Here is a 10,620-nt window from a genome sequence, read left to right as displayed (position 1 = left end):
TATCCAGACCCTACAGAAGACAACTGTCAGACAATTGGTCAACAAGGTACATTGTAACTGTTAGATACTGACTAACCCATTATGATCTTTATGGAGTGTCCTTTTGGGGTCTAGATCTTCAAATATGAGTTGCAAGACCCTTTCCTTTTATTAGTTGCTAAGCTCTTTATACTTTTACCATATTGCAGCAGGTTAGAAGTCTGAGCTTTATTGTCTTATGTTATTGAAAATCCAGATTCCCTCAGCCTTCTCCCTCAGGTCAAGATTTGTCTGCGAATACATTCTCATTTCTCCATGTACAAAGGCTGTCTGGAGAGAGGCAGAAAAAGATTATGACTGTAATATACTTAAATCCAATTTATTTGCCTGACTATAAACTTCCACACTTCACAATTGCTTCCTACAGAAGATTTTGTACTTAATTCTTTCTTGGCAGTAAAGAGCAAGCCTGATTCGGCTCATCTGACAGGTATATACATGGCCCACACCTGAACCACATGGAAAGCACTGGAAGAGATGGGGTGAAAATAGCAAATTTGCACCTTTTCATGTTCACACTTTATTTTAATTTAAGCATGGTTAATTTGCTTGGTAGAAATGGCTCTTTAAAGCTCACAGGAAAAGCTGGTTTGATGGCAAGAGGGATGGGTTTTTAACTGGATAACCAGACACCTGACACAGAGGAATTTCATACAGATGTACAACTGTTTGCATTGTAACTGAACACAAACCCCTTTTCATCTATTTTATAATGCAATACACTGTTATTGCTGAATTTTCACTATGCCTTAAAGGAGTGCATCTATATCACCTGCAATACATTCTAGGAAAAAAAGAAAAGGAAATGCTTTGAAAGGGTTCACCTGTCAAGAGCAGTGGACCTCAAACTGGGTCTGCAGACCTATCTGGAAAATGTCAGTTTCCTTCATGGATCCCAGCCACAAGGCACAATGAACCCTGTAATCTGATTGGTTGGCACTGCCTATTTAAGGTGACAGCTAGGACCTGCACATGTGCGATGAGCTAAAAGCCCAATCCTATCCAGCATAGAAGCAGCAGCACTAAATGCCCACCATTGTAACCGGTGCTGGATAAATACAGGCTGGTGGTCTCCTCACAAGAAGGGGATGTTCCCCCCCCCCAAGTAAAGCCCCAGCCTGCTCGATGGAGCTTCTTAAGTCTGTGCCAGCTAAATCACTGGCACAGGGTCAAGAAGCCCCATGTCAGGCTTCTGAGCCCAACGTGGGGATAGGATGGAGGAGGCCTTCGCCAGTCCCACTCCTACTCTGGGTTGGTCCCTCCTCCCGTTCAATCCTCCCCCACCCAGAAACCTCCATGCTCTCCCTCCACCCTCTCCTCTCCCCTGCACTGCTCAATGCTCACCATCGCTCAGCTGATGGCCAGGGCTCCTGCAGCTGTGTTGGCAGGGCAGCACAGGCCTCCCCGCTGGTGCTGCTTGTTCATTGGGTGGCACAAATATACTTTATGACATGTTTGCAACACCCACCAACGGCACTATGGTTGCAGTGCCATCAGTAGGGCAGTCTTGGACCAGGCTGCCATACTCTGTTGCTACATGAGCTCCCAGGTGTACTCTTGTTTTATACAGATCCAGTTTCTTCTAATGATTTCCCCCATTTCCCCTGACTTTATGTTCTGGGACATTTTTATTGCTTCTGATCAAATGACTGTGCATATTGCATTTATTCATCCAGAGTTTTCTATTGGACATGACCATTTAATTAGGCCATCATTTGATCTCATGATATGGTATTGGACCTGCTCCTGCCTGGACACAAAATTAGCCTGAGCTCCGGCAAAACAAAAACAGAAAAAAACCCCACTTCTGCATTATTGATGGGTCTTGATCTTGAAAAGAGATCTTGACCTTTTTACATGTTGCTGTAATGACATATTGGTTTCTGGATAGCTATAGCTACAATTGGCAAAAAAACTGAATGCATTATACTGTACACCACATACAGCGCTTTAAAGAGGAGCGCATTAAAGAATATTCCGGGCTTTGAGGCTTGCACTGTGTCACTTCTCTATCAGTTCTCATCTCACGCATGTCCTGTGAAATGGAGTCTGAAGCTTCTTGTGTGGAGGAGAACAATTGTTGTGGGAAATTCTGACTTAGAGGGCAACAGGGGAGTCTCAGGGGTGTCTCGGTTAAAGGGTCTCTGGCTCATAGGGCTCCCATTTGCCAGACGGGAAGCCCAATCCTATCCTGCACTGGAACAGGACAGCTGACTGGCCTGCACTGTATCTAGTGCAGGGCAGGAAGTTGCTGCCATGCAACTAGGATATTTATTTCCCCTTACCACAGTACAGCGGCCACCCCAATGGAGCCACTCAGATCTGCGCCAGTGAAATCACTGGCACAGATCTGAGCAGCTCAGTGTAACATTGGGCTGGCTGGGAGGAATCTGGCCTAGGTCACCCAGGCCAGTCACACCTCCCTTCTGGGCCTGGTATGCCCACCAGCCCACCCTCCCTGCCTCAAAACACCTCTGTTCTGCCCTCCCCTGCCCTCCCCAAATCTTCACGCCAGCTGCTCTTGGCCGGCGTCTGGCAACCTTACCTGGGTCTGGCAGTGCAAAGGCTGGATGCGACCTCCATGAGCCAGAGCATGTCCGTGTGCTGGCTCAACTGACCCTCCTTGAGATGCAAAAGCACTTTACTGCATGTTCACAATACTCCTGGGTCGGTGCCAGCACATCAGGCAGGTCTGGATTGCGCCCTAAAGCTCTGGTTTAGCTTTAGGACCTGGGTCTGTGTTCAGCATTTCTGTGGATTGTACTGCTGCTCCTTGTGATCTGGACTCTCTCTCTCTCTCTCTCTCTCTCTCTCTCTCTCTCTGTGTGTGTGTATGTGTGTGTGTTAGAATCCTATCAGTTGAGGTGTTCATGATAGTCCCAATCTTTCTCTGTTGTCATAAACACGGAAATAATTCTCACTCACTTCCCACATATAATCCCACCAGTTCCTTCTGCAGGGCCCTCTTCTTTCATTGTACTACTATTGTAAGTGGAAAGCACTGGGGGAAGATGGGAAACTGTAGCAGGTTTTTGATACATGTGTGCAACACTTCCTCAACCCAAGAAATAACAGTCCAAGTATGACATATTGTATATTGCAGACTTAAAAAAAAAATCTTTAATGTAGAGGAACATGCGCTATAAAACCTATGCTAGTCATAAGTCTCCCTCTTGTGTTGACAATGCCACACAACTTAGGCTGCAATCCTAAACACACTTACTTAGGAGCAATTCCCATTGAATCCAGTAGGACTTATTTCTGAGTAGACATGCATAGGATTTCAACGTTAGTGTGAGATAACTTACACCCTTTTTGTTGTGGTGTGGAAGGTGTGAATACAGAAGCATGGATGTGTCCTAACTCCTTTCATTCATTATATGAATAGCATTTTCAACATCTCCTCACTTTTGTAGCTGTCTTGTAAATCTCATTTAAGCAGTTGAGAATATTAGGACAACACATTAGAACATCAAGATAACAGACTGCTGGGTATATTAGGATAATAAGGGTGCAATCCTAAGCAACTTTCCAGCACTGACATAGCTGTGCCAATGTGGTGTGCACTGCATCCTGCAGTGGGGAGGCAGTCAAGAGGGCCTCCTCAAGGTAAGGGCAGGTTTGTTACCTTAACTTGGGCTGCATTGTGGCTAAGACAGTGCTGGAAAGTTGGTTAGGATTGCGCCCTAAGAGAATCTTGGGATAAGGCTTTATGTATGTGATGCACTGTGGTTCACAAAAGCTTATGCTGAAATAAATGTATTAGTTTTTAAGGCAGGGCCTAGGAGATGGGGATAAAGGGGGTAAGTTGTACCTGGACCCAGGGTCAAAAAGGGGCCAAAGAGCCAAAGGAGAGGGCCCAGTAATTTCCTGGGATCTTGCATTTTCCTCTGTACTCAGACTTGTTACCTCCAAGGGATGCTGGGGACACTAACGCGAGCGTGGGGCTGAAACTACTGGCAAGCCAAATCTTCTGGGCTGAGAAATGCAGGCATACTTCTTATGTATGCATGCACTTATGGGAGGAATCTGGCCTGCTACAGTAGCTCTTTGGCTTGTGGATCTGCTTACCATGAAGGAGTGTAGAGGAGCTCAGGGACACAGCTGCAAGGCTACAGCTGCTGCAGAAGCACGTTTTGGTACACACAGGACACTTTCCATTCTAACTGGAGCCTAAATATGATGATGCTCATTTTCTGCATGATTTTCTGTGTTTAAAAGATTTTAGAGAGACTTAGGATTGTGTTTCATTTTCCATATTACTGTATCTAGCTGCCAATGCTACATGGGTGGACAGAACTGGGCTCCAAAGACTCTCCCAGCTGTCTCCACCCTCCCCGACCCTGTTTTGCCCCTCCCTGCACTCATTCTGCTCGCCCATAACCACCCTCCCCCCTCTGTTTCACCCCTCCCCCTTTGCAAAGGGACGCAAAACAAACTTTGTACCCCCTGATAAAATTCCTCTCAGATGCCCTGCTTGTAGCTTTAAGGTGCCACAAGACTCTTTGCTGAGAATATTAAGTATTTTAAGAGAACTGACCTACCCAGCATGGACATGCAATGTCCAATCTAGTTCACAGTTAAGGATGCTTGAATCCCACTAAAATCACTGAAAGCACTGAGTAGCATCCAGAGTAGCAGGCTCCAGAGGAAAAGACTCTTGTTCTGGAGGGAGAGTAACCCTGGATTCTACCCATCATGACTGAAGCCCACCTACAGCCATTTCATGTCCCAAAGTTGTGCTGCATCCACTGATGGGGCGACAAGCAGAAGACCAACCAGAGATCAGCAAAAATATTTTTTCCTTACTTCTGGGTAGGCCATCTGGCTGATTATGCATTTCTTTGGGCACACCAGCTATGTAGTTGGCATATGTCCAAAGACAGAAAGGGCAACATGACTTGTGAAAGAGGGGACAGGATCCTGGTGCAAGTTGCTGGGGTTGGGATCCACCCCTCCCCACCCTGGAATTCATCTGAACTTTTCTCTTGCAACCACCAACTTACCAGCACTGGCAGGGCCTCCTGGAGCTGGTGGTGCAAATGCTGCACCTCTGCCCATTTGTGGCTGTGGCCCAGAAGCATGCGGTGGTGGTCCGGTTTTCACACCACCGCAAAGGGCCTTGCATTACTGAAATATAAGTTCCTGCAGTGCAAGGCCCAGATAGGCTTAGGCCATTAGGATGCACTCCTATCCGGGGAGTAAGCTCTATTGAACTAAATGGAGCTTACTTCTGAACAGACATGGACAGGACTGGGCTATTAAAAATGCATTGATTTCTGGATCAAGGGTGGGATTCAGAGAACTATATTGGCAAAATGCATCAGATCTAGGCATGCAACTGGGTTTCTTCTAGGCATTGATTCCCATCCCCACTCCCCAATCCTAATGGCATATTGTCAGCCTCTTCTTATGCTGTGTAAAGAGCAGGATGCTTCAAAAGTGTGCTGAAAGCTGCGGTGCCATAAAGGGTTCAAACAAAGGTTACAAACCGGCTAAAAGACTGTGAGCCTAACGGCGCAATCCTGAGTCCCTTGCACCGGCCCAGGAGAGTCATTAACGTCCTACAAGGTATGTTCCTTCCTCAGAAGGAAGCCAGGCCGGCACATGGAGGTGTGCCAGCCTGCGGAGGCTGACATAAGCCTCCATGCCAGCTTCCTTGGCAAGGCTTGCGTTGGCCCGGGTGGGCCAATACAAGTCTCTGGGGTGGGCAGGGAGGAGGCGGGGGAGGGTGGGCAAGGGGTGGCCCTGGGGGCGGGTGGGCGGGGAGCAGGAGGTGAGGCTGGGATCCAGCACTTATGCTGAATCTCAACCCCCGTTCTTGGGGAGTTTGGAGCAGCTTGAACGTGCCTTAGGAGGTGTCACTTCAGGAGATGGAGCAAATCCAAGGAGTCCCAGGGTGGCAAGGGCGGCTTACCAGGATCCGGACCCCTGTTCCCAGGGAGCTTCAAGCTCAGGAGTTGGTGCAAGTTCGAGGAGACCAATGGGGTCAGGGTGGCTTACTGGGAGGTAAGGGGAAATGTTTCCCCTTCCCTCTGACTGAGCCACTTTGGGCCCCTATCCTGTGCTGGATACAGCACAAGCCTCTTGGCTTGCCTGTTCCAGGGCAGGGTATTATTGCGCCCTTAGTCTCAGTTATTTCAATTACTTACTGAAATTATTCATTATGATTGCACCATCTGTATATGTGCTTTACACAAGAGTGAGAAAAGATCCCTTCCTGAAAAATCAATCTAAAAAAGATACAACAGGGGAAGTAGATGTTTTCAATGGCATTCCCACTTTGGATCATGGCTAAGCTGGTCTATTGGTTTATATAGACACATTTATTAACTAGTACAGGAGAGCTGATATAGCACGATTGATATATTTGATACATGTAGAAATGGCCAAACTATCCACCCAGATTTTCAGAAACATTTCCAGTATTCAAACAGTGTTTTTCATTTTTAAACTTCAAACCGTGTGCTGATTAGTTAGCTAAAAGTGTTGTGTTACTAAGTTGTAGGTCTCTGGGGGTCAGAGTAAGACATTTGGAAACCTAAATGAACATTATTTACACATTGTTTAACAACGTCAAGAACTTCAGACACTTGCTGTTCTCCCACAAAAGCAGAGAATGAAAACAAAGACATATTTGCAATCATATGTGGTAGTCTCCTTTATGTGAAGCAATTACTAAAATAATTCAAAGACGTGGATCGGATTATTAATGAAAATGATAGCCTGCAAAGTACTATAAGATACATTCCCCATCTTTTGTAAGACAAGTCAGGAGAGTGTGGAATGTAATGAATAGCCCTGGGCTTGAACACTGCCAGAAATAACATTCTGAAATCTGTTGTCTCCGCTGATGAGCTCTAAAGGGAGCACTGTCAGAAGGTGCAGCAATGATTTGGTTGTAGAGTAGATGGTAATTCTGAAGTCTACACTTCCCACATGATGTACTGCTTTCCCTTAGCTTGCATTTGCATGCAACACAATGGTCACAATACCGGTAGCACTCAACAGGAAAACAGATCTGCAATTCTATTTATGCTTACCTTGGAGTAAGCCCCATTGACTAAAATGGGGCTTACTTCTGAGTAGGCATGCATAGGATTCAGCTCTAAGAAGAGTTATTTAGATATTGCACAATCCTATGTAGATTAACATAAATATAGGTCCCACTGCATTGTGGGCCTTTCTCCCAAGTAAATTTGCTTACGATTTACTTAGAGAGCATTGCTCTCATGATTACCAGGTGCATGTGAACAAGCCCCAGTTCATCTAGGAAGATGAAAGTGTTTCTTTCCTATCTCCTACTTAACAGTACGGCTCATGCCCACATCACACCTACTACATTCAAACTCACACATGGATGGAGCACAAGAAAGGGAGCATGAGAAGAGGACATGTGTACAAACACAGGAATGTCATCATTGGCTGCAACTTCCCAGTCTGTCTAAATGCATTGGAGATTTATAGACATCATGCTCTTCTTTTCAGACTTCACACACATTTACACATAGAAGTTACTTGTACACCATGGCACTCCAGAGCCTTATGTCACTCTTGATTCTATGATTCTTAGAAGGACTCCAGGTTGATTATGCATTTTCAGAAATGCTCTGTAAAGACACTTTTCCAAATCCAAATTTCAGGCTGTTGCTGTTAACTATAAGCACACTAAATTCAAAATTTCTTATTGACTGATATGATTGGTTGGTTGGCAACCTTCAGCCTCGAAAGACTATGGTATAAGCCTACAGCACCAGGTATTTCCAGGTGGTCTCCCATCCAAGTTCTAACCAGGCCTGACCCTGCTTAGCTTCCAAGATCAGGTGATGTGCAGACCTCCCAAGGAAAAGAGTTCCACATCCTGGGGGCCACCAAAGAGAAGACCCTCTCAATACTTTCAATACCTGCCTGACAAGTTTGGATTCCAACCTCAGTTCAAGCACAGAGTCATTGTTACAGGCAGAGATTACCTGACACCCTACAGAAAACACCCTACAGAAAACCACGTGTGAGACTTGGTCTTTCAGATCTGTGAAATGTGGAATGCAAATCCATAGTCCCATTCTTAATCCGTGCTGACTCCTTAATCTTATCAAATATATACCCCCATATCCTGAGACACACGCAGCCTTAATGTTTGTAAAGTACATTTTCTCAGTAAATCCAATTTCACAATTTTTTTTCTTCTGGTGACATATTAGCCATTTCTTTACACATTCAAAGTGCTGAGGCTATTTCAACTGAAGAAGACAGAATGGAGCGGCATAGCAAAGGCAGCATAAGCTAATCACATTGCATTATTATCCTTGTGCAGGAAATGCTTTTTACTAGACATATACATAATGTTTTATGACATGCACCTGGTCTTTCCTCTTACAGCACAGGGAAATGTCTTACTCACTGATACCTATCCTCATGCTGTTTATCCCTCACAGTTACTTTGTGATATCACTGTTTACATCTGAATGGAGGTGCCTCAAGGTTCATAAATCTGTATGCAGTAGTATGGGTTCTCTAACAGCAATTCATTTTAATTATGTGTGACATAAAAGGACCACCTACAGATGAGACAATACAGTTGTAAGATTTTCAAGGTTGCTACAGGGAATACTTCATAACTGAAGTATGTTTTCCCCAAGGAGTTTTACTACCATTTGATTTAATTTTTAATTTTTACATTTTAATCAAAAATAGATCAAATGGTGGTGGTACCCCCTGGGAAACATACTTCAGATATGAAGCAGTTCGTGTTCCCTTTAAATATGTAAAGCTGCCATTTATGTATAACTCATGAATGACACCCTGTGTTGCAAGCAAATATCATGTGGCGTTTTCTATACTGTTCCAGTAACAATAATACAATCACATGCAAGTACAGCCTGATTCAACAAAGAAAAAAAAATGCCACTCAAACTTGTCAAGACAAGATTAAATTCAATATGAAGTTGGTCCTAATTAAACAGTTGTGTCTCATAGAAAGCTTAAAGACTTAAAGCTAGATCTTAAGGTGCGTCTGTTACCAAAAAGGCTGTTTTGTTTAGGGGAATTAGTATATTAACCTTTTGGAAACTTTTGGGACCATAGGCTGGATAACAAGACAGCGTAAAGCAAAGAGATCCCTTGCCTAGCTTAATGAGGAGACTGGGAGAAAGGTAACTTTCAATCAAAGGATTATATTTTTATTGCAAAAACACACAAACGTAAACATAATACAAATGGAGAATTGATAAGTATAGATTTCTAGTACTTGTGTATAGTGTACCTAGCTAGTGGTGGCTGCATGTGCTATGTATTTGGGTGTATCCGAAAAGGAATCAGAAACGGATAGGGTGTAGAGAAGTAATTTAGGGGTTCCTTAATCTGCTAAACCCAGTTGCTGACTAAAGATGGGGGAGAAGGGAGGAATAGATAGGGAAGAAGGGAGGGAGTTTAGACGCAAGATATATTTACCTGTCGGGGGGGGCAGTTGGAGGAAGAGTCCCGTGTAGGACCACTCCCGCAGGAGGGCAATCAGAGAGAGAGAGACATGTGCTCTGAGTTCTCTCTTATAAGAGTTGTCTTTGACCTGGAAGTTGACCTAAACTGACCGGAAGTATCCCAGAGCTGTGCACATGCTCAGTATACACCCAGGTGAAAGAAAGGTGGAAGGGTCCAGAAATCAGCTATCAGCAAAGCCTGACTCTGGGGGAGGGGCAGTCTGCATAAGGTGCTTAAGAGTACAACAAAAGGACAATAGACCTTTTCCTCTGGAGGTGCAGGCTTGTTTTGCATAATCAGGAGACATTCCTAGACTGGAGGAGGGGATGTAATCACCACTTTGCAAACTTGTGACTTCTACCAGGGCCTTGGACTGGGGGGAAGGGTGCCCTGTATTCTGAGGTTTGACCTGCATGAGTTTTTAGTCCATAATACATACAAAATCACAACTTGGAAGGGAAAAGGAGATTTTCACGTAACAAGTCAGGTTACAGATAATGTGAAGTATCTCAGAACATATGCAGAATGTCATACATTCATTAAAAAAAGTAGTTGCAGTCTTTCCCCTTATATTTCCAATTATGGAGCATGGCTTTCAGACAGTTGTGTGGCCTAATGCCCAGTATATTAAAAAAAAAAGACATGAACCACTAAGCAGGTCCCATGCTATTGAAAACACATTTCAAGTCACACTTAGAGGTTTCCAAAGCTCATGTGACATATTTTGAAAACCAGTAATTTCAAAAGTACAGACAGCCAACACCTAAACACAGAACTGTGTTTTGTGGAATTGTGGAATGAATAGTCTATATTATTCACCAAGCTCCATCCATGGTGGCACGTAATGGCACTGATCCTAGGAGTGCAATATGAGGCTGCATCGTCAATGCTCTATCCACAGAACCTCTCCCCAGTGGCGTCAATGCTCTATCCACAGAACCTCTCCCTAGTGGTGTCACTAAAGTTTGCGTCACCAGATGTGGGAGGCCAGTGTGTTACCCCTATGATGGACTTCCTCCCACGCGGTAGGCGGGGCAACAACTTGGGTGGTGGGTGCGGTGATGTACCATCGCCCTATCTCCGCTGGTTTTTTGGCTATACCTT

General features: G+C 44.7%; 1 protein-coding gene across 1 annotated transcript in view; it reads right to left on the bottom strand.

The window, feature by feature from the left end:
• Positions 1–207: 207 nt before the first annotated feature.
• Positions 208–10,620, bottom strand: part of C3H10orf143 (chromosome 3 C10orf143 homolog) — a 44,190-nt gene continuing 33,777 nt past the window's right edge. Inside the window, exon 4 of the mRNA XM_066621432.1 lies at positions 208–309. Coding sequence (XP_066477529.1) covers positions 208–309 — 102 coding nt within the window. The remainder of the gene's footprint in view (positions 310–10,620) is intronic.

Source organism: Tiliqua scincoides, chromosome 3, assembly GCF_035046505.1.
Source record: "Tiliqua scincoides isolate rTilSci1 chromosome 3, rTilSci1.hap2, whole genome shotgun sequence".
Classification (NCBI taxonomy): domain Eukaryota; kingdom Metazoa; phylum Chordata; class Lepidosauria; order Squamata; family Scincidae; genus Tiliqua; species Tiliqua scincoides.
The sequence above is the reverse complement of the archived record's forward strand: the minus strand, read 5'-3'. Positions and strand labels throughout refer to the sequence as shown.